At 38.4% G+C, this 25,001-nt stretch overlaps 1 protein-coding gene across 1 annotated transcript in view; it reads left to right on the forward strand.

Moving 5' to 3' along the window:
• The window catches only part of csmd3 (CUB and Sushi multiple domains 3), a 216,856-nt gene that overhangs the window by 82,023 nt on the left and 109,832 nt on the right, over window positions 1-25,001 (forward strand). The window contains exons 19-30 of the mRNA XM_022753266.1: window positions 2,173-2,289; window positions 6,073-6,288; window positions 7,546-7,734; window positions 8,797-8,966; window positions 10,187-10,343; window positions 12,333-12,524; window positions 14,112-14,238; window positions 15,383-15,585; window positions 16,931-17,122; window positions 18,590-18,728; window positions 20,209-20,396; window positions 20,759-20,953. Of these exons, the coding sequence (XP_022608987.1) occupies window positions 2,173-2,289; window positions 6,073-6,288; window positions 7,546-7,734; window positions 8,797-8,966; window positions 10,187-10,343; window positions 12,333-12,524; window positions 14,112-14,238; window positions 15,383-15,585; window positions 16,931-17,122; window positions 18,590-18,728; window positions 20,209-20,396; window positions 20,759-20,953 (2,085 nt within the window). The remainder of the gene's footprint in view (window positions 1-2,172; window positions 2,290-6,072; window positions 6,289-7,545; window positions 7,735-8,796; window positions 8,967-10,186; window positions 10,344-12,332; window positions 12,525-14,111; window positions 14,239-15,382; window positions 15,586-16,930; window positions 17,123-18,589; window positions 18,729-20,208; window positions 20,397-20,758; window positions 20,954-25,001) is intronic.

The following is a 25,001-nucleotide window of genomic DNA, read 5'->3' on the forward strand; positions in this document are numbered from 1 at the left end:
TGAATTTTATACATCACTAAATTTTAGCTCATTAGGATGTCAGCATTATTTTGAGAGAATTCAAATACAGATTCTGTTTACAGATACAGTAAGTATACAAAGCCAATCTAGCCACAAATACTCATGGAAAGCTGCCACTAGTAACTGCCAAGAGGTTTTTAAATTAATTTTGCAAAAGGTAACTGGGTTCTTAGTGCAGCTTCAATGCTGTATTTATTCTCAAACCTAATAAAGTTAAAACAAACGAATGAACAAACAAAAAACATGGCCTTGTTGGAAAGAGATAATGGCACAAGTATAAGTGGCTATGGGTTGTCCACAGCAGGTCTGAATGACCAGACAGACGCTTTTCAAAATGCTTTTTATTCAACAAATAGACTTCAGTCCTTGTGTGAACGACTTACCTGGAGTGTTATGAATCTTTTAATGCGGAAGACAGAGTATGCTCAACTTCAAAGCACGAAGTTCAGCATGTTCCTGATAGTTTTGATCTCTCACATAATCTCCCTTTCTGGGTTGCCTTTGTACAGTTTTGCCTTTTGTGCCATTTAGAAGCACACTGAAGGACAATTGTGGCAATTATAGCTGCAGTGTACAAACCGTAAATGATGTCCTTTAATCACAGATCACTCAGTTGAAAGAATGTAATGAATAAAATACATGCAACCATGCATATGATACAGTGCTGTGTTTATCCAGCTTCAGCCCAATGGTTGTCACGAAATTCATTTTATATCTTGGAGCATTTTCTTGCCTAGGTATGTGCCAGACTGGTGCCAAATGCCTTGGCTCTCTGCCTATGGAGCCTCTGAAGTAGATTGTTTGCCAAATGTACTCATCCACTTTTAATGACTTTATGTAATTTTGGCTTATTAATAAAATATTTGATATAATTTTGTTGGTGGGTAAGGATTCAGGCCTTGATGTGTTGTGCTCGCTGGAGGGCCCAAGGGTGGAAGGAGAGAAGAGAAGAGGAGGGTGGATGTGTGCAGCTGTGGAGCCTCAGGCATCACAGCGAGCCTCCAAAACATCATCTGACATTCATTACTTTGAAAATATATACATGAACAAGAGTTCTACTGCTAATATTTGTCAGCAATTTCTGTTTTGAGGAAAGCATCCGGGCATTTGGCTGCAATGCTACCCTTAGGGCATTCAGGCCGAAGAACATGCATGCATGCATGCATGCATGCACGTGCGCACGCATGCACACACACATACACACACACACACACACACACACACACACACACACACACACACACACACACACACACACACACACACACACACACACACACACACACAAACACATAGAGTTAAAAAATGAAGCTTGTCAAATTTCATAAATGCTATATTTAAAAAGCAGTGCCCTTTATGTGAATTGACCTTTTAGTTGAAGCGTAATGACAGCATGAGAGAACGGTTGCAGGTTTGAACAATATCCACTTAGACCAGTTAACCTTCAGGCGGATCTAGCATTAACCTCCTGATCCCCAGCAGCCAGCAAGGGTAGAGATCTATCTCATTAACGCCCTATGATGAGATAAGGAGCTTTCTGGCAGTAAATTATATGTCAATAGTCAACATGCATGAGAGTCATATTACTGAGGTGACATTAGTGTTGTTCATTTAGACAACGGTCCTTATCACCTCATCTGTAACTACTCTGCACAGTGGGTTGCAACTGGATTATCTTTCCAAACTGAAAAGTAGTTGGACGCTGTGCTGAGATGATTGTTTCTATTTGGAAAAAATGCTAAAACACTTTCAAGTCACAATCAAAATAAATCCAGATGCTCTTATTTGATTAATATACTTGTTAGTTGTTGTGTATTGTAATTATCTTTAATGGGTTATCATGTTTTTTGACGACATTCAGTTTAAGATACCATAGGAGAAGAAAATGTGGATGCATAACTGAATTAATGAATAATTTATTGTCCTGCTAGGCAGCTGGGCTGGTTTGGAGAGAGGGAGAGAAGAAAAAAACATTATGTTGGCAGAATTACAGGTATTCATAAAAATAGCAGGACAGGATGTGATATGACTCAAATGCATTATTCATTTAAATCGCTCCTCTGTCTTCAGGTGAAGGATTTATTGGTTCATTTACAATTTTCATTTTTTTTCAGCAACAGTTATCATTCATTATCTTCCCTTTCTATTCAGCATCATGCGGTGGGGATATCAGAGGACCTGGAGGGATAATTTTATCACCTGGGTACCCAGAGCTGTATCCTAACTCTCTCAACTGTACATGGACTGTAGAAGTCAGCCATGGAAAAGGTAGGAAAACCCCACTAATTACAAATAATACATTCTTCAAGTGTACATTCAGTGTGTACTAAAATAAGTTTTTTTATTTATTTTTTATTTATTTATTTTTTTTTAAGACTGATATAGACATAAATATATCTATTTTGTTCGTGTGATTTATTCACATATTACACATCAGTAACAGAACATTTATCTTTATAGTCCTTACCAAGCTCTTAAAACACTCAGCAGTCCTAACAATGGCCAAATTATGAAACGATAAATTATAATGACACACCCTCATCAGGTTCCAAGAACATTACAAGGATTTATTATTATGAAGTGAGAAGTGCATAAAGCATATATTTTACTTGAGCAAAGATAATTTAAATGCAGTGACTTTTTTCATCATGGGCAGCTGGCCAGACTGTATGCAGGGATAATATTACAGTCTGAGGTGTTCACTTATTGAAAAATTAACAGCTTTTTTTTTTTTTAAGTGTGCTCTACTATCAGAGAATGCAGTTGAATTTGTAGCTCCTCTTTATCAGCAGTTGTTCCACTTATTGTACTTGTTTGAGCAAATGTTGTGCAGTAGGCAGCTTCATACATTCCCCATTTGGATAGTACTTTACACTGTCAGGCGAAATTACATTTTATACATTTTTCTCTTACCTCATTTAATGAACAGCTTTGACATTTCAGTGGTTCACCTAGTGAGAGAATTCTTGTATCTCAGATTTATTCACAAATTATTCTTCACTTTATTAGTTTTATTCTGTTATCACTGTCTGTCATGTGATCAGTAACCAGTTCTCCTAGACGTTCATATTCATTATCATTTGAAAAGTACACTGAGCTTATCTCAGTGCCCCAGCACTTAACTGTATTATCTCTGTATTTTACCATAGTGTTTCTTGTTATCCTCTTCTAAGACCCATTGAAATGCCATATTGTACTCTTTGTACATTGTCAGTTGATCCAAATCTAACATGTCTAGTTCCTTTAAAGAGTCACCTTTTGATGGTTGAAGTCTCACCATCAGTAATCCCTCCGCTCTGAATTGTTTGACACCATAAAAATAACATTCAGCAGTTTTTAATTTCTGCCTCAAATGGTATCTTATTTATGTTTAAATCCTCATCAGTTCTTTTTCTTGCTATATACAGTGGTGAAAAAAGTGTGTGAATAATGCACAATTATAATATTTTCATGCCTTTGTAGAACAACATTTATACTGCTATTATAAAAAAATTAAGTGAAATCATTTTAGCTGGATGCCCGCCTCTGAGGAATGTAACCACAGTACTGAACCATTTCTATTTATAGACAGTTTGTCTATATGGACTGATGAACAGGGTTCCGACAGTCATGAAATTCCCGGAAAAGTTAGGAAATTAGAAAAACTGTTTTCCAGGCCTAAGAATGATTTGGAATTAACTGAATGTTTTGGAAAAGTTTTGCATACACACCGTTTTGGCCTATTGTTTAAAATATGTTGATCAGTCCCCTTCAGAAAGTTGCAATGTTGCGATTGCAATTATTAATGCAAATTCAACCAATCCCTGTGAATTCTGCTCGACCTTGCATTTTTGTCCAATCACAGCAACTTATCCACAATTTCGATAAAAGAATCATCATAGTTTCCACCAAGTTGAACCAGTCACCACTCTCCCGCAAAACCTTGATGTACGACACCAAATTCACTTCCCTGTTTCTGGTTCTGAAGCATGTTGTGAAGCTGCAGACCTGTGTGACATGAACGTCTCACATTTACCAACAAACATTACTGTTAAAGACCGTGTAAAGCAATTCCACAATGTTTTGCATGAAACCAGGGTCAAATTGTTTTGTACTGTGTGGAACATTATGATGGAACCAAAGGTGTAGAGCTGCCGGAGCTGCCGGAGCCACCGGAGCGACTAAAGAGTCTGTCATGTAGAGAACTAACAAAACAAATGAAATGGTCAAAGTTGTCACATTGACATTTAAGGTGTATTGATTGATTTCCAACCATTAATCATGCATCAAGCAACACTCAAGAAGACATTCCCCCTTAAAAGATGCCAGTAGCTGTATCATCTTGTGAATAGCAAATGCAAAATATTTAAGTGGTTTTCTTTTTTATAAGTAGCTCTAGCCCACACCTCCAATTTTCATTGACTGGCCTCCAGGTTCACTATCTCCTGATGTCGATTAGCTTTTGTTCATGTCATTAGCCGAGGTGTTCACATACTTTTTCAAACCTACACTGTAAGAATGACTTTCAACAATAAAAGGAGGCATGAAACTCTGTTTCATCAACAACTGAAGAATGATGGACAAGAAGAAGAAAGACAACTCTGAATGATGAAAACTTCAAACTAATTGACTAATTATAGTCAAAATTTATTCAGAATGCCTAATGAATTTAGTGTGGGGCAATCAAACTTCATTTACAAACATATGAAAAAACTGCAAAATTAGAAGGCTTCTACATAGACCTCGCCTAAACATAATAAGCTTTTACACATTTTTTAAATTATTTTATTTTAATTTATAAATAAGTTTTGAGTGTAGTCCACCTGTGTATTTTTATCCTGTGGCTATGGACTAGAAGACAAATTCATCTTTTGGGATAGTTTCTATATAACTATTCCACTCAGTAATTGCCAACATCCCATACCTACTGTATTCAAATTTTGGGATGTCCCCTCATGGGAATGGCTCTTGATTAACTGATCATTTGCCTTTACTCTCTGTAATATAATTGCTGTTTTACAGAGCATAATCAATCATTTCATTTTGCTATTTATTTTATGACCATTTGGGACCTTTTTTTTATCAAGTGAGCCAAACATAGTAAAGGACGTAATACAGTCATATTCAAAAAGATTCAACAGATGGCATTAAAGTGGCAGCGCTTATTGTACTGAAAAGCAGCCAACCAGCCATCATGGATGAAATGATGTTACTGGGTCTCACTGTTATTACAGTGGGAAAATAGAAGCAGGATGTACAGACCTAGATCTGGTTTTCAAGCCTAAATAATAGTCTATTTGATAGAAATTTATTTGATTTAGAATCCTTTTGACCAACCTGGACACAATTAAAAGATTTTATTTGCTTTTGTAGCAGATTTGATCATGTTCTCTCTTCTCACTGACTCATGCTCATGTACTAGTGGACAGGCTGTGGTTCTTCAGTTACATAGTTTTTAAAAGGGAAATGAAAATGGAAGATTAATGGGGAAAAAAAAGGCCATCAGTGCAAATCAAACATTTTCACTGTTTTACTTTTCACTTTAAGTTTTCTATTCACTGTGCACTTTGAAAAAGCTTTTAATCGTTTTTGTGTCATTTTCTGTTCCTTTTTTTTTTTTTTTTTTTTTTTTTTTTTTTTAAGATGTAATATTTTCCTTTTTTCATTTTAGAATGATAATTTTGGCAGAATTTGTTTCAGTATGCCTGTTCCTTGTCCTGCTGTGGATTAAAGCATCTATTATTTAATGAAAAGAAAATGCATTCTGTAGATTGATGTTTTGGCAAGCTAAAACTAAATGAATAGCTTATCTTTAATCATGATAATGACATTTGAAATTTAAATTGAATAGTCACATTCATCTTGAGGGCATTGCCTTAAATTTGCAGTGCTCTACAGTGTAATTATATTCTAAAATGGATTTTTTCTTAACCTTATGTGGGTCAGTATGGACATGAAAAAGTCAAATTCATGTATTGTTTATTCTACTGAAAGCTCTCCCTGTATCTTTATCAGAGATCCTTTGTATTTTCTTGAAAACCTCTAAACTGTTTATTTTTTTTCTCCTCCAAGGTGTCCAATTCACTTTTCACTCCTTCCACCTGGAGGACCACCATGACTACCTTCTGATAACAGAAAACGGCAGCTTCGCCCAGCCACTGGCTCGACTCACTGGCTCTGAGAGGCCAGCGCCAGTTAACGCTGGCCTGTATGGGAACTTCAAGGCCCAGCTACGCTTCATTTCTGACTTCTCCATATCGCTGCAGGGATTCAACATCTCCTTTTCAGGTGCAAGGTTTCTGTGTGTAAGAGGAAGAGAAGGAGGAGTATTGGTAGCTATATAGTCAAGAGGGGCAGGGAAGGTTTTTAAAAGAGGAGGGGGGTAGAAAGCAAAAGTGACAGCTAGAAAGACAACTCATTCAGTGATGAAATCAAAAGTAGTAAGCTTCTCTAAAGTGTGCATAAAGTAACGTGCCTAGGGCTGCTCCGATCAGAGGAGGATAATTAAGAGACAACAAGGTCACGCAGGTAGAGGGTGTCTGACTGTGATAGGAATGATCATCAAAGCATGCCATGTGGGTCAGACAGAGAGTGAGGGGTGGGGGTGGGGTGGTGGTGGTGGAGTGTACAGAAATAATGGGGCCTCCATGTAGAGACCAAGAAATGGAGAAATAGAGAGTGGTGGCGATACAAGGTTTAGGGAGGGAGATGGAGAGAAAGGAGATGAGACAGATGGTGATGCTGAGTGAGCAGGGTTGATGGAGAGGGCGGGGAGAGAGAGAGAGAGTGAGGGAGAGGGAAAGAGAGAGACAGTAAAGTTGAAAAAGGAGAGAGAGAGTCTGCTTCATGTGCATTCTGGCTAAATGTTTGCCTGCTGTTCGCTGAAGTGAAGCACAACTTATGCAGCCATGAATATTCATGAAATTTAGTGTGTGTGTGTCTCCTTGCTCTGTAATTAGCATCTATAGATTTCCTGATTAGAATTCATTTTTTAACCTTTTATGACCTTTGATGAAAATTTGCCAATGCCGTCAGGCCACATTCTACACTAGGGTGCTGCTGTAGCGTGTTGCTGTGCTGAAATCAATAGGCCTACATAGCTGTGCATACTGCCAGATACAGACCGTGAGAGGAATACTGCTGGGAGTACGACCTTATTCTTCTTACGTGGCCAGAGTTGCATCTACATTTGAAATGATAAGGCCACCAACAGCCCATATATATAATAATACTACACAGAGGGTGGCCTAGTTTTTAGAGAGCCCATCTTTCATCCAGACATCTTGGGTTTAAGCTTTTGGCATGTATCCCAACCTGATGAAGTGTCCTTGAGAAAGACAGTTCATTCCCAAAAGCTCTGATTATTCTTTTTTTGGCTGAATGTGTTTTCAAAGAGTTTCAATGAAAGGAGCATGAGAGCAGGCTGATTATCAATACTGAGTGTACATTAAGTAACAACTCATTGTAATAGAATATTAGTAATATATTTCTGTGTGCCTTTTTTATTTTTTGCAACTGTTTGTGTTCTGGCTATTGTCTTTCCAGAGTACAATCTCGAACCCTGTCAGGACCCTGGAACACCTCGGTTCGGCTGGCACACAGGCTCCAGTTTTGGAATCGGTGACTCTCTGGCGTTCCACTGCAATACAGGCTATCGTCTACAGGGGGCGAGGGAGATTGTGTGCTTGGGAGGTGGCCGCCGCATGTGGAGTGCCCCTCTGCCAAGGTGTGTGGGTACGTGGTCAGCTGCTTTTATTCTGTTTTCTTCCTTGTTTATGTACAGTATTTGTTTTGCAGATTTACCCTGTTAGCCAATCTAAGGTTTTAAATGAATTTAGCACAGACATAAACATTTTATTGGACATCCAAGAACTCAGTGGAATTAGATTTACTTTAGTAAACGTAAAAGCTCAGGTCTGCGATTAATACTGTGCTGAACTGCTAGGTTAAAACTATCCTGGGAGATCTCTTTTCCACTGAAAGGTGCACCAAAGGCAGGTTCAAGTGAGAGGAGTTCAGGGACAATACCACTGCACTGATTTTTTTTCCCTAGAGATGCTCACTTACATCACTTGCACATTTTAAGAGCTGACTTCAGAGTTCTATTGCAGTTCTAGCCTTTTCATAGTCAAGGCATTGTGTCACCTGAACTATTCCCATAAGTCCTGTGATGGAGTGCTTAACATGTTTTTGCACAACCCTGCCTCTGGCATACCTGTGTTAGAAAAACAGTGCTATGATGACATGAATTTTACATGATAATACTGTTTGGATTGAAATAGGAAAAATATTTATCTAGGGTATATAGTGACTTTTAGTTGCTAGTGAGATTTAAAGTCAGTATGCTCTTGTTTTAAAGGACAAAAATACATAAAAAATTGTGTTTTGTGTGCTAGGTATTCATAAACCATGCAGAGAAATGCAAAGCATATATTGACGTCTGTTTACGCGTTTATGCGTTTATTCAGAGTAGCTAAACGCATATTAATGTTTTAACACAGTGTGTAATAATCTACTCAACATTTCACAAAGTGTCAGTGGCTGCTGATAATGGTTATTGTAATAATAAAGTAATAAAAGGAATGGTCACTTGGTTGAATCAGTAATAAGGATCAGCCAAATAACACACATGGATTGTACCTTTTTATTTTTAGTAACATGCAAATGAATTGGTTATATAATATCTCTTAACTCCAGGGTGTTTATTTTATTCCAGATCTAGTAGAGATTAGGAACTGTTTTTGCAGAGCCTCTTGTTGGTTAACTGATCCTCTCTATGTGTGGATTTTCCTGCAGCGGAGTGTGGGTCGACAGTCTCCAACAATGAGGGAGTTCTTTTGTCACCAAACTATCCAATGAACTATGACAACAGCCACGAATGTGTGTACAGCATTCAGGTCCAAACAGGGAAAGGCATCAACATCACTGCCAGCACCTTTCAACTTGCACAAGGTGACATCCTCAAGGTAAAGACACAATACAGTTGCGCCTCTTTGTTGACAGAAGATAGACAATCAACAAATAAACAGAGAGGGCATGTGTTAAGAGCTAAGTCAAATCAATTTGTCTCATATTTTAGTTTGGTTCAGTATTTGAGGCAGGTCCCGGTGCTTTGTATTATCTACAACATAAGAAACTAGAAGAAAAATGTTGTGGAGAGCACCAGGCAGAGTGCAGAATTGTTTTGCCTTGAAAGGATTTGTTTCTTTGCTCGAGGGCATTTTAACAGATTTGGTAAGCACCACAGATGTGATGCAAATGACTATGTAGTCCCCACTTCACAGCTGGAATGCGCTCTTTTTGGGATGCAGATGTCTTGTCTAATGCTTCAATTAACAGCATTGTATCCTACTATCTGTGCTTTTAGTAATGGAATTGTGTAGACAGCAATCTCCTGTACTCAGTCATTTAGTGAACATCTGAAATGTGGAAAGACATGCTTTTGGAGCTAAATTGACTCAAAGAAAAACAAAACAAAACAAAAAAAAGAATGCCCCAGTAGTATTTGCAAAGGAAGAGCCCAGAGCCTTGTATTCCATTTCTTGTTATTTCACAGATGTCAGTCAGAAAAGATTATATATACTGCTCGAAATTCATAGACTACTTGTAGATTTAAAAGGAGCATCTTTGACAAATAATTTACATTAGGTGCATGGTTCAAAACCTATCTGTGCTAAAAAAAAAAAAGAATAACAAATAAAGATTAAAAATACAATTGTGTTTTGCAAAAAAACAATGTAAGCATCTACTCTTTGCTGTGAGACTACACTGGTTTTAATCCCTCATTGGATTTTAGTATGTCAATATTGAGTAACATCATTATTATTCACTCAAAACATTTGATGAAATATGTCCAATATCATAATGTAAAAAGAATGATTATTCTATCACACCTTCAAAATAGTCGGCGTGGATTAATCAGATCAGAAGATGCACAGTATCAAATCAATGGGAGGAATTATGGTCACTCCAATCTAATTTTCAGGTCTCATTTAAGACATTGGTTTTGCAATAGAGGTGCCATATAAAACAGGATATACAGTATTAATAGCTTCTTTTTAATTGTCACTCTCTTTCTTCAGTATTAATATTTAATTCTCAATATTAGCAGTGTACTTTATTGTAAGTAGTGCATCCTCTATAAGCAGCAAAACTTTTCATCTTGTCCCTCTCTGTCTCGGATCAGGTGTATGATGGTAAGGACGGTGCAGCCCCACTCCTTGGCACCTACACAGGCACGTTGATGCAAGGTCTGTCCCTCACCAGCACCTCCAACTATCTGTGGCTTGAATTCTACTCCGACCAGGAGGTGACGGCGGCGGGATTCCGGCTCATATACCACAGTAAGTCACATCTCATTTCCCTGAAGGAGGAAGGCCCTAAAGCTTTTCCAAATGAGTGAATTTAGCCTCACTTCAGGAGCCAGGCATTTCAAGTAGCAGAATTTAAAAGAAAATTTTAATTGACCCTCACCCTGCTTCACTGTGTCTCTCACTGTCAGGGTATCCATTAAACACAGCATGACGTTTCTGCTCCGTTCCTACAGGAAAATTAGCTTTTTCCTTTCTCCCTATCTCTCCCTCTTCCTTCCTCTGTGTGAATCCCTTCTCTTTCTTTTCCTTTGCTCTCCACTTCTTCAATTAACGTCTATGTCTGCCTAACTGAGTTTGAGTTGCGTGTGTTAGCAGTGTATATGTGCATGCACTGCAGATGGTGTGTGCCTCGACATATGAATGAGTGTGTTTGTATTGAAAGTTTGGGTCATTGCTATAAGTGGGCCAGTAATAGATGGGGTTTAGTTTCTCCCCCTAATTGGCTTGCTGACTGTGTATTGTTGCTAACGGATTGTAATTTATTACTGTGACGAGAGGATGTTTTGGTGACACTGCATTTTGCACTCCAATTTAAAGTGTTTTTGTGTTTCACCTGCAATTGAGCTCTCTGAATTCTTGTTGTTTACCAGCGGGTTTTGTAAGGTAGAATTCAACATAGTTAGTGAGAAAGGCAACAGTACAAACTGTTTTGACTTGAATAGTATGAAAACCAAAAGAAAGTTTTTTAGCAACTTGCAGTGGCACTAGGCCTATACTAGCAATTTTCTTTCTGTGGTAATTACTCTAAACATGCCAGGAACAAACAGTTATAAAATAGTTCAAATGAAATACCATTTTTACGATAAAGTGCAGTTTGCCATTACTCATGATCTGTTGGAGGGTTTAGATCCTGACAAAAATAATGATAAGATATACAGTAATCAGGAATGTGTACTCATTTACAACAACTAAATAAATTGGCAGCAGCATTTAAATGCAACTACAATTAGTTCAGAAGAAATGATATTTTAATTATAAGCTGCCGTTTGAGTTACAAAATTACCCATAATTAAGTATCACATAAATGGATTTAATTTCAGATTCTTCCAGGGATGTGCACAAGGTAAATAGCAGAATGTACACTAACACCTTTTATCCATCTCAAAGTGCAGTGTTTACTCTGTCTTTTCAACCAGAATGAATAGCTTTTCAACTTGGAGAGGATTGACTGATGTATGAACAGCAAGAGGGCAAGGGGAAGGTGGGGCATGGGCAGCTTAAATCTTGTCTGAACATGAAATCTGATCATGCTTTCATGACTCTTCTACCAAAAGTGCTGAGGTAATTTTCTAAACGTGAGGAGTAACTGCTGGAGATTTATACTGAGCATGACACTTGTTATACTACACTAACATCTGGTATGGGCACGGACCTCGCTGTGAGAAGAGATCATAAATCAGCAGTGCTGGGTTTATGTGCGGCCACTGTTGCTGCATAGCAGAACATTTACCTTTTAGTACCTGAAAGAGACGAACACGTCTAAAGGCCATGGTCAAGTTCAAACATGTTGAGCTAAAGACTTATCGCAACATTTTCTTGTTTGTGGCTTGTTTGTTTTGTTTCTTTTGTAATACCCCAAAGTGTTACGAGCGGATGGGCTGTTTCTCAATCGTGGTAAATGTCCACACTCAATTTAACGTTTAATTGTGAACATCTAATTGTGCTCTCTGTCCAAATGAAATCTTTCACTGCCAAGTAATATAATGGCACTGTAAGCCCAGTCCTCATTTGTGCTCAACCGGAAATTAATTCTCAAAGCTCAATCAATACCTCTTTACAATACAGATAAATGGGAGTATGGTGTTGCTTTACAGAATGGCTCACTCCACTTGACTTGGTTTTAAATTCTGACTCATAATTCTGTGTTTGTATGTTCTCATGGTCTTCATATTATCTCATTCTTCAATTCATATTCTTCTCTAACCTCCTCCTCTCTTCTCTTTTCTCTTACTTGTCCAGGCTTTGAGCTATCCCACTGTGATGATCCAGGTGTGCCGCAATTCGGCTTCAAAGTCAGTGACCAGGGTCACTTTGCTGGAAGTGCCATCACGTTCGGCTGTGATCAAGGTTACACCCTGCACGGCAGTGGCATACTTAAGTGCATGACTGGAGAAAGAAGAGCATGGGACAACCACCTCCCATCATGTATAGGTAATCCTTGCTGCCTGTGTCTATATGTCTGTCTTTGTCCCTGTTTCAATTTTTGGTTCTAGACGTTATGTTCATCTCACTTTCCTTCCGTGGTATCTTGTATTAGTATTCAGGCCAGGTACACTGTCAGTATTGCTCAGCTAGGTGTTAATCCCAAGGATTTATCCCTACATGATTTCTACTTAATTGAACTGTGTTGAAAGAAAATACGCTGCTTGTCATTTTGTAAGAGAATAGAAATAGCTCTGATGTTTTATTGTGAATCATTGATCTCTCTTTGTGTTCTTGATGGAAAAACTGGGTGTATAGAGCCATTAAGAACACTATATTGAAGCAATCTGAATTGCTATTGAGCTTTCAATGTGTTGCTCTGTCTGTTTCACTTGTAGGCTACACAATTTAAATATGTTAATCCAAAAGCAATTGATCAGCCTTTTTCAAGAAGTAAAGGCATAATTATCAGTGCACTCATATCTGATTGAGTCCTGGACATAATGTACAGTCTTGGCTTTACTTTCATATTCAGAACATGCTGAGGCAGAGAGACAGAAATGATAAAGCTATTACCTGCACGCTGCTAGAGTCTGGAAGGTGTTGTGAGGCAGTGTCTGTTTCTTGATGTCTAGCAGTGATGGATTAGGGCTAAAAAATGATTTACAAATTCTGTACGCGTGCAGAATTGCACTTTAAATGCCACTGTGTCCTACAGCCTTTCTCAATGAAACATGGACACGTGCTTTTGTTCCTTTTTCAGTAAAAGGGCTTCAGTCTTGCATTGTGGCATTTTTTATACATTCGCAAAAAAAAAAAAAAAAACATCAGTCCATTGATTACCTTTGTAACAGTGCAAGATCATCACTAAATGGTCAACATAAAAAGCTTTGTATCTATGAGCTGAATGTGAAATGGGATTTCCAGCCACTTCTCCAGGGCCACATCCTGATTCCTGTCAAGGACTTTTACATTTGCTTGGCGTTATGATGCTGTTTATAGCCTACCACTGTGGCAGTCTAATGCAATTTTCCTATTAATTAAGTGCCGTTTGTTGTGTAATATAGATCGCAAGACGATAACCAGGGGAGAGACATCACAGATTGGATGATAAGATATTCCTTCAGTCAGTAACATTTGTAGCAGTGTCCTCCCTGCAGTCCAACGGCCAGCGTGTATATTCTCTGGACACGGTCTTTTTAAAGTTAATTAATGACATCATTAGGAGGCATACTTGGAACCCAAACAAGTATTGCATCTGTGAGTATCTCTGGTCAGGCAGGAAGCCCTTGATGCAGCCCCATTACCTGTTAGCAGAAAAAGAAAATAGTTCATTTTCAGCAGAGCTTAAACTGTTGCTTCTTGGTCCTCATTCTAGACTCTGAGCTTCAGTAAGCAGCTTGCACTCTGACAGCATTTTTTCTGTATTTGCTTTCACCACATGCACATTTGCTTGTGTGTGCATGTGTCTGCATTTCCTGCTGTATGAGTTTACATTTTTGGAGGTCTTCATGTATTTTGTAACCGCTTGTGTGTGTGTGTGTGTGTGTGTGTGTGTGTGCGTGTGCGTGCGTGTGTGTGTGCACACGCATGCAGCGGAGTGTGGTGGCAGTTTCAAGGGTGAGTCTACAGGGCGTATCCTCTCTCCTGGGTATCCCTTCCCCTACGACAACAACCTGAGGTGCACCTGGACAATTGAGGTCAACTCTGGCAACATTGTCAGGTAACTCAAGCTGCTATTAACATGGTCATATGTTTATAGATGCATATTTATGCATTCAGTATGAATGAAAAATTCTTTGCTATTTTCTTTTTTATAACTCAAAGCCCTATATAACTTTTTAACCAAACCATTATAATTTAAAATATTTGAATTAAGATAGTTAATTAAGACAAATAGTTGGGATTTTAATTATTGGTCTTCTAAAGAAAGTAATATATTAGGCCCAAGTTTAAATCAACAATTGGACACTCAGTAGATTTGTGTAGTGAAACTAAAGGAAATTTGATTGACGTTATCAAGAGACTGCAGTTTATACAGATATACAGAGGAATTTGCCAGAACTGAACTGATAGGAAATGGGAGTTGATTTACATACATCTTAAATTAACTAAGGTCATCCTAACTTGACCTGATTTCAAAAGACTTAAAGATAAAAACAACCTAGAAATGTTTTCATGAGATGTTGTAAAGTTCAGTCAAGATTTTCAACATGAAAAATTCTCCTCCAAAGCTAGATGTCATCAAGAGAAACAGCCTGCAGCAGCTCCATTAACAATGATTGGGAGAGGGACTTTGTAGACACTGACAGCACCCAGGGGAATTTACCCGGGACATGGAAATGTTTTTTTTTTTTTTTTGGGGTTGAGAGCTTCTAGTATTACTGTGAAATAAAACCCATTTGGGCTTGGAGGTCGAAGTAAACATGGTATGATTTCATAAAGTCAGCCACACATTCTTTGTCAGAGAAGCTGCTTCAGGCCATCTCTTGATGAGACTGCAGATAAGGCTCTGCTCTTGTATTTCTAACTTTGGCAGAAATTGATTGATGATATCAAACCTCAACTGAAATGCCCAAAAGCAAGGGGACACTGTTTCTAGATAGATCTCTCCTTTGAACTGAATTTAATGTTGACAAGTTCAGCACCCTTTACGCTTGCTTTCTTAGGAACGGTTGTTTTTGTTGTAATTGTGCAGGTGAGCACAGCCATTATTAATTCAGTTACACGAGTGAATAAACAGTCACGTAAGCTGAATGCATCTCAGTCTCACTGATCATACTATATGTTAACGAACTGGCTTGACTTAAACTGAACAAACTGAACCAACGTCAAAGTAACAATCCTCCTGTGTTCACCTCTCCCAGTCTCCAGTTTCTTGCATTTGACACAGAGGCATCCCACGACATCCTGAAGGTGTGGGATGGGCCTCCTGAGAACGAGATGTCTCTGAAGGAGGTTAGCGGCTCACTGCTGCCTGAGGGAATCCATTCCACTCTCAACATCGTCACCATTCAGTTTGAGACTGACTTTTACATCACCAAGTCTGGTTTTGCCATTGACTTCTCCAGTGAGTATTTCCTTCCGAGACTTTGATGTACTGTAGATGTACACTGTCTTTTGTTTGCTCTAAGTGAGAGTTCCTCTAAAGAGTGGAAAAACATAGGATTTATTACCCAGTTTATAGGTAAATGTACAGTTATGTAAGGATTGTTTACTGTCTGTAGAAACAGGATCAAGTCATGATAAAATCGCTTTTTCACAGTTTAACAGTATTTGAATTATTTTTGACAGATTACCATATGTCAACCAGCCACGACTGCTGCTGGTATTGCTTTCACAGATTTTATCACCACGATAGCATCACAATCCTGCAAAATACAGTCCAGAAACTTCCCAGCTGTGTACTGGAGATGAAAATGAAGGCAATGAAGTACTAACTACTCATGTAATGATGTACTTTAATTACTGAGTGCTCATGTGTCAGAACATCAGTACATTGACAGGCATTGTGGCTGGTGTGATCCCATCACAATGTGGTCTGTAGCTGCAGATTATCAGCAAGTGTTGTCACCACACTGCATGTTAAGCATGTAAGGAGTATATTGCTGACTTCTAATCAGTATGTCCCCTCCCCTAATGTTATCAGGCTATCAGACCGAATGATGATGTTTTTTGATTTTGTCATTTGTTCATGTCATGTGGATGTCTCTCCATTTTATGTAATCTTTAATTGTGTATTGATGAGCAGTGAAAGCCCCATGTATTTCACTTTTCCCTGTACAATGTCCTGTATAGGGAAAGCGTTTGCTGCTATAACACTAATGCTGTCATGTTCTACTGATGCTTCAAAACTAAGCACCTGAGCGTAGCAGTTCCATAACACCTCATATATGCCATGTATGATGAATTTGTTAATGTTTTCATTCTCTCAAGTATACAGGCATGGCAGCTTAATGTTAAAATCAATTATATGGGATTCACTGCATGTGTTTGAAGCTGGAATTGATTCTGGAGATGCATACTGTACTTAAATACCCAGTTTGCCTAAGGCAAAAAAGCAACAACACAAAACTGCAATATACTTAACTTTGTTAAATCTCTCAATAAAGTCTGTCAAGATAGGAATATTTGAAGAATCCATCAGGTTTTACCAGATCAGCCTTGTAGCTATGGGCTGCTCCACAGCTGTGGTTAAGGAAAGCAGATTAGGAAAACATGGCAGGATTTTGACTGATATCAGTTAGTAATCTGCTCTGTGCTGTAACTCTGTTTGAGCTGCAGTTTCAGCTTGACAGCTGTCTACCATACGATATGAAACAGCGTGTGTATGTGTGCTGTCGTGATTATTGATTCCCTGTACATTGCAGGTACACATGCCTTTATGTGTGAGTCACATGTGTGTTGCCTTTCAGGTTCACTTGCGACAGCCTGCAGAGATCCAGGTATTCCCATGAATGGCAGTCGCAATGGGGAAGGGCGGGAGCCCGGTGACTCGGTGACCTTCTCTTGTGATCCGGGATATGAATTGCAGGGCGAGAGCAGAATCACCTGCATCCAAGTGGAAAATAGATACTACTGGCAACCCAGCCCTCCTAGCTGCATCGGTGAGAGAGAGGGAGATAGTGTGAGTTAGACAGAGAGGCAGGGATGTGTGGAGGAGATAGAGTAAGGTTATATGGATTGAGGGAGAGAGGGAGAGAGGGAAGCAGGGGATCAGAGTGAAAGAGAGATGGTGAAAGGGAGAGAGAGCAGGGGAGTTTTTCTATTAACTGGCTGCAGAAGACACTATAATTCTCTCTCACTGATGTCTTAAAAATATGTGGAGGATAAACAAGACTCTTCAGATATGTTTGAGTTTTTGCCAACCCTTATGTGGACAAATCCACTTCTGTAGTCAGTCAAAGACTGAGTACTCTATAGTCTCCCAACACATTGTCGTATTAGAGCTTAACAGCTAATTACTTAACAATGCAATTAGAAATAATTACACTAAGTAGGTCCAAAGAAACCTAGATGCTCTTGAGTTGCTGCCAACTGGTCTGAGTGTTTTTTTTTCTTGCCAGGGACGAGCTGGACATTTGTAGGTCTTGCAATGCAATTACAAGAACACACAACTCGGCATAATGTAATGTCATCAGAAGCAAGACAGTTTGTGTCAAAACCTAATGTCAGCTGTCCTTATACTACTTAGTGTTATCACACTAAATAAGAGCAATATGCTCCTCAGTGTGTCGCTCACACTTTTAGTAGTGAAACTGACAGCTGTTACTTTATTTATCAAACTCACAAATGACAAGTGAAGCCTTTTATGAGGCTTTAAGAGTTGAGCACAAAGAATATCCTCTGACATGCTCAAGTACCAAAAATCTCATTAAAAAAAATCACATAAACATAATGTATACAGTAAAATCCTGGAGCAGACATTTCCATATTAATTCATTGATTATTATGATAATTAATACCTTGTTAATTTCATGTGTTTCATACAGTATCTGCTTCATCTTTGGGGTCCCATAGAGACCCAGGATCGGTGTACTGTAGAGATGAATTGTGGAATACATTATTAAGATTATAAGAGATTTTTTTTTTTTTTTTTAGAAGCAGAGATGCATGTTGTTGCTTGAATAATTTATAGTAAGAAAGTTTATATCGTATATCTTTATCAAATTTTATTCGTGCCTGAAATTTGTATGTGTGTTGAGCTGACCTGTTCAATGCTGAGTAAACAACACAGATTAATTGGGAAATGTGCGAGAAATATCTAAAGAAGTGACAGCAAAAAAATTAATGTCATCATAATGTGGGGAAATGATGGTATAGTCTTTCTAATGTCCTAGTTTTTGGTCTGATGTCACTGGAGTACCTGAATGTTGATGATAGAGGTTGACAAAGGTTATAGAATTTGACACAGTTATATTATTATAACCTACAAGTGCTCATAGCTTACCTGTCTCAAACAGAATCCAGGTCAGCTAAAGACATTTGCAACAGGACAAGCACATTCAAAGAGTTTCTTTGTGATTGTTTGTATGTATCTTTCTCATTCACTTCTTCCTTTTTTCTCTTTCAAGCACCTTGTGGTGGGAATGTGACTGGATCTTCAGGATTCATCCTCTCGCCCAACTACCCGCACCCCTACCCACACAGCAAAGACTGTGACTGGCTTATTGCTGTCCACTCTGACTATGTCATCTCTTTGGCTTTTATTAGGTAATAAGAGAGGCTACTATGTCCACTTTGCATTGTGTAGTTGCTTTTGTTAAAAACGTGAAGCAAAACAACACTAAAGGGAATTGAGGGTATACTAGATGCCTGTATGGCTAAGTGAAAATAAAAAAGATAATTTTGTCACAGTAGCACTCTTTGATTTTTAAAACACAGGGGTTTAAGTTATTTAAAACAGTTACCAATAAAGAAAAGCCATGAATTTAAAGTGTCTGCAGAATGAACAGTGGATCTGATAATAAAAAATAAAAAAAAAATACTGGAGGACAGTGAAAAAACAGTGTTGTCCCTCATGTACATGGTCCAGTGGCTTACAAGATGAAGCTCTCCCTAAACCTGTGGTATGTTTGTAACCTACCTGGAACAGAATGGAGCAGGTCTCAGTGGATGCACAGTAGCTCAGTCTGTGCTGTGGAATTGCTTGTTTTCTGCAGTGGAACCAGCTACAACATCATAGTATTGAGCAAAGCTGGCGGTGTGTGTTAAGCAGAGAACCTGAGTTTGAGCCCAGGTGTGTTGGGAGATAGGGGAGAAGCAGCAGTGCCTCTAAACACCTAGAAGGCAGGTATTCCTGCCACTTTGCTGGAATGTGGTGAAACAAGATTTCTGGTTGAATACTGTATATTGCAGGCGGAAATGTGATGTGAGTGCAGCTCATTTCCTAGGCTGAATGATACTCAGGCCGTAAGCTTTACATTATTAATTGCAATCTAAGCATGTTGCAGCAAAACTGGAGGAGCAAACTCTTAGATGGGCCTCAGGGCACTTTTCATGGGATGTCCTATATTGACTGTTAAGTATTATTTTTATAGTCGTTTCATGGAGGGCAAGAGAAGGAGCACAGGTACACTGGCTCTTTCCGCACTGCCACCCACTTTCCCTCCTCCTGAGGTGAAGTAGAGAAATTCACCATGTTTCTTTTTCAACTTTGTCCTTCAAAACAAACATCTAATAGAGTTAGCACAATGCTGCTTTCTCTCTTGGGAATGCCAAATGAAAGGATGGAGTTATGATTTTAAATTGGAGTTGCCTTGATCCAACTCAAATGCAATTATCTCCAAGCTATTTACATTTTTGTCATAAACCACGCTCATTATTTTGAAAACAAATGCTCCTCTCTCTCTCTCACTGCGGCATGTGATTTGATATACAGTGCTACAATATGAAACGATCTTTTCACACTGCATTGCCACTGCCGTCTGGGAAGATTTTGTGCCACCGCAGTGTCACAACAATTTAATCTCTTCTCACCTCTTGGGGGAGATATCTTTTTTTATCTCTTTGTCTGGAGATGCAAAACAAATCGCTTGGCATGACTCACTTCTAGCTCTGCGGTGCACACTCTCATTTTGAAACCCTAATGCATTCTAAATCTTTCATACAATCTGTACAATTTGGTGGTTAAGACTTTTCAAAATAATAACTGTTTTATCTCTCATTTGTCTGTTTCTTTCACTTGTCACAGCTTCAGTATTGAGCCCAACTATGATTTCTTGTATATCTATGATGGGTCAGACAGCAGCGCTCATCTGATTGGCAGTTTCCAAGACAGTAAACTTCCGGAGAAGATTGAGAGCACATCTAACTTCATGTACTTGGCATTTCGTAGTGACGGCTCTGTGAGCTACACCGGTTTTCATTTGGAATATAAAGGTACTCTAAAAGCCTGTGCAAGCGGGATTCTGTATGCATTTTCGCAGAATATGTTAATGTATTACAGCAGGGGATTTTGTTTGATACATGTATAATTGAATTAGAAAATAAAGTGTTTGAAGTATGCTACTGGTCACAATTACCTTTTCTAATGTTGATGCCAGCTGTGAGAATAGCCTCTGATTCACCCTTATCCATCTCCAATACGATTACCATGTTACTTTTTAAAAACGCACTTTTGTTATTTCAAACAGCCCCTTGCAGCCTGTAGAAGTATTTATTCTTATTTCTGTTTAATTAGAAACCTCTCTCATTTTAGACACTTGTCACTGTTCTAAAAGCTTTGTTCTTTTGATTGGCAGCAAAACTGCGGGAGGCGTGTTTTGACCCAGGGAATGTGATGAATGGCACTAGAATGGGTGCTGACTACAAACTGGGATCTATGGTGACATTTCATTGTGAGGCTGGCTATCTGCTGCAGGGCTACTCCACTTTGACGTGTGTCATGGGCAACAGCAAAAGACCAGAGTGGGACAGAGCCAAACCAAGCTGTCAAGGTGAGAGGCAACACGCTGACAATGACAAAAGCCCTTAGTAGCAGCAAACTGCACTCCAGCTGTTTGGTCAATATTTGATACTATGTGATACCAGAATTGTGCTGTGTGAAAAGTTGACATGTGGTGCACACTTCTCTTGCAAAATGCAAGAAAAGTAAAGTCGGAGGAGAGGATTCTCTTTTATAGATGTCGAACACTGAAATCATTGCAGATTACTTATTATTAGTTTTAATTGGTGTGAATATATTAAAAAAAAAAAAAAAAAAACCTGTGTAGTGTCAGTTGTTCAGCACTGGTGGTGAAGTAGACATGGAGAACAAACTATATCAGAAGGTTATATCAAAAATGTTGCTATGTGATGTGTTAAAACAATCTGGGTTCTCTACAACAAAAAATAAACTACAATATTATACATATTTGAGAAGCTTGACAGCTTGAAGTGTCCTAATACTGTAACTTTAAACATTTTGACAATATCTTTACAAAGGCTTTATTTTCCTGGCTTTAGCAAATTGAAATTGTTCAATTGTTTATCAGTTTTCATACGACTAGCCCTTCTCTGCAATAAGCACCCAGATGCCAAGTATGGTTTCTAACAGCTATACCTTATTGTTCAAGTCAGACTAAATCATTGCCCTTTCAGCACAATCAGCTAACAGCAGGATCTCCATATGCACAGAAAATTTCAGATTACCAACTGGCCTACACATTAAAAAAAAAAAAAAAAAAAAAGAACTTAAAATTAAAACTTGCAGCTTCAGTTAATCTAAGATGTAATATTAGCTTAAAACAAAAGATGGGTGAATGAATGATATGCATGATCCTGACTTCACAAGAAGTGAGGAAAACTTTTCGATGGCAGTGATAAAATACAATAGAATTAATGAATCAACTGACGTATAAATGTTTGCTGAGTAGACTGAATTAGTTTATGTTAGACTAACAGTAGTTGAGGCAGTCGTATAAAGTGTTGACATAAAGTAGTTGAAATTCTAGGGCATTGCATAGTTACTGGAATTTTATAGTTTTATAGTTTTACAATTTCACAGTATATTGCAAAGAACATAATATACCAAGTACTGCGTGTTTATTATTCAAAGCCAAATCTAAAGTGTAGGCATTTCATAGAGCTTTGCAGCATCAGAGTAATCACAGTGTCAAGGTGAGAAGTGAAAAAAGATGTGAGGAGTTTCAAGATAAGTACCCAGCACTCCTCCCTCTAGTAGCATTACACCATTTTTAATACTCCTTAAAGTATTTAATCGGCCAAGGCTGAATTAGAATTCAGCTTTCATTTTCGGCAGTGAGGAATGGGGGCACCCACTCTCACACCAGGGAGCTGTTCATTACTTTTACAATTGACACCGGGGTAACTTCACTGAACAGCCCTGAGGTTCATCAGCACCACTCCATTTAGTATTTTTACTTTGAGACCAAATCTGAACTGATTACTTAACTATCTGAAGGTGAAATCTAATGGCTTACTTTATATTATTTAGTGATTAGCTGAAGTTGATAGTATTTCCCAAACAAGCGAAACATGCAGTTAACTTTAAAAAGTCAGTGACTGTCAGTATGACTGATTCCTATTGAATTTTTTGTTGTTAAATTGTATTATAGACAGCAGCAATACATGAACATGCTAAAAAGTTTAGTCGTTCAGTTACTCAAATCCAGTATATGTACGAAAGATGGCCATTTCAGGTCACGGATTACATCCCAACTGGAGCCACATGGGATTGACATTACTGACCAATAATAGCCAATACTAATATCAATATACAGTGTTGTACTGGTATAAGCACATACAATATGTTGTCCAGTAAGGTTTGCCAAGGATATGTCACGATTATATTGTCTCTTCAGCTCAGAGAATTGTTAAGTTTATTCCTCGACCCTAAAATTATCTGATCAATCTGAATCTTCAATAACTGAAAAACCAAATTTAAAGATGCCGAGTGGAGTTGTTTAGCACTAGTTGCTCTATGGAGCAATGTTTTGTTTTATGCATGCGCATATGGGTACTCATACATCTGTGTAATGCAATTCAAATTTCTACTGCTGGTTTTACACTATTCTGCTGATAAACAGAGGCAGTGACAGTGATTTAGTGCAAAAATACATATTAATGCACCAACAAAGGCAGTGGAGAAGAAGAAACTAGTAAAAATGGATGTAAACAATGCTTGATTGTAGATATTTGAAAAAATGGCTTTCCAAATCCAATATGTAGAAGTAAATACATTCAACATGTTTGCTAGACTTCCAGGATACATATGAGCAACTTTTGTTTGCACGCAAACACTGCAGGGCATCTACAATGAATCGTTATCACAAATGTGTTATGTATAATAATGTTATTTATTTATGTATCAAAAAAAGAAAAGTAAAAAGAAAACTATGGGTGTACACATAATTAATGTTCTTATTCTTGAATACCGATATTGATATAGGCCTCAAAAATCTAGTGTTGGTTGGACTTTAGTTGTAACCCTAGGTCTGTTTGTCACGTTTTATATTTCCTTTGAATCCATTGTCATCTCATGAGTACGTTCAGTATTTGTTTCATTGTGCTGTGATGGTTCTTTTAGCTCCCAAGTCTGTCTAAGTGAAGTAGATTGCAGGTCTAGGTCGGTATCTTTCAAATGGAATCAGTTAAAAATCTAAAACCGTTCTGTTTGCAGTTCTCACATATTTAAAAAGGCCACATATAACAGCAAATTATATGAAAATGTTGGTGGTATTTGCATTTTGAAGATAATCTAAGCTTTTCTGAAATGAAACCTCATATAATGACATCTTAAATGGCATCCCCATTCTCAATATCATCATGTGTATAGATTTAAGTAATAACTCTGGGCTTTTAGCTGATTCCCACCCATCTGCCTTTTACACTGTTTCCACTTCTCCTTAGCACCACACCCACCTGTCAGAATTAAACTATTAGAGCATATCTTGAGAATCCCTTTCTTTCCTTAGTGCCGCTCTCAGCTTCTGTAGATCGACAGTTCAGTGTGTCCTCCTTCCCTCAAATTTCTCACCTACCATGGCACTACAGATCCCATCCTGTCTGACCAATCAGCTTGAATTAGAATCCCACTTGCCATCACCACATATGTTTTGATTACATGCCTCTTGCTACTCCAGCAACCAAATGCGGACAAACTGCTGATCCATGTTTCTACATTAGCACCTCTGCTCACTTTTGTTCATCCTCTCCTGTGCTGATCAGTGAAACAGCAGTGACATGTGCATTATGTTGGCCACAGGGGGTTCAGAGCAGCTGGTGACAACTTCCCTCTGACAAATGAGTGTGTGTTTGTTTACAGTTGAGGCTCCCCCACCTGATGGCTTGGTCCGTGAGGTATGAGGCAACTGCGTTAGAGGGCCTCTTGGCAAATTAGGTACATCATTAACAGCTTAAGATTGGACTCTGAGATGCGACGCAGGTGCAGGACAGGACACAGCTTATATTAATGAACCTAGTCGCCAATTGAATATCTGCCGACACTATGATGACTGTGCAAGTATAACTTTATGAGCTACAAGCATGCAAAGATATGATCTTTGTTTGCAGATAGACAGGTGTTGGTTCCCCTGGTGTGGATGGGGTCTTCATACTTTACAGTGGCTTCGGTAACACAAAATGTACAACTGCATACCAACTTAACTGGAGAGTATTTTCTGGTGTCATAATCAATTAAGATAAGCATCAAGCAACTTCAAGCAACTGGACTCATGTACACAGAGTGCTGACAGAAAGCCTGTTTTTGCCAAAGAGTTGAATCTTAAGTTTCTCAAAACATGGTGCTGGGCGATACAGGCTGATTAAAGTCACAGGCATGTGAGACTTTTGTGATTGTGTGTTTTGTTGATTGATGGTGTTTTTCTGTATTTTGAAGGCAAAAAAAGTACTTTTCCTCGCTGGTTGTTTCCCTTTTGGGTTTTAACCCTGTGAACAGAACTCAGGCTTCCTTTTCTGTCTGTTTATAGCTCACTTTGAAAATGTCCCCAAAATGTCTCTCAAATGTCAAATTATTTTGGGTAT

Source organism: Seriola dumerili, unplaced genomic scaffold (genome assembly GCF_002260705.1).
Source record: "Seriola dumerili isolate Sdu_G_001 unplaced genomic scaffold, Sdu_1.0 BDQW01000191.1, whole genome shotgun sequence".
NCBI lineage: Eukaryota > Metazoa > Chordata > Actinopteri > Carangiformes > Carangidae > Seriola > Seriola dumerili.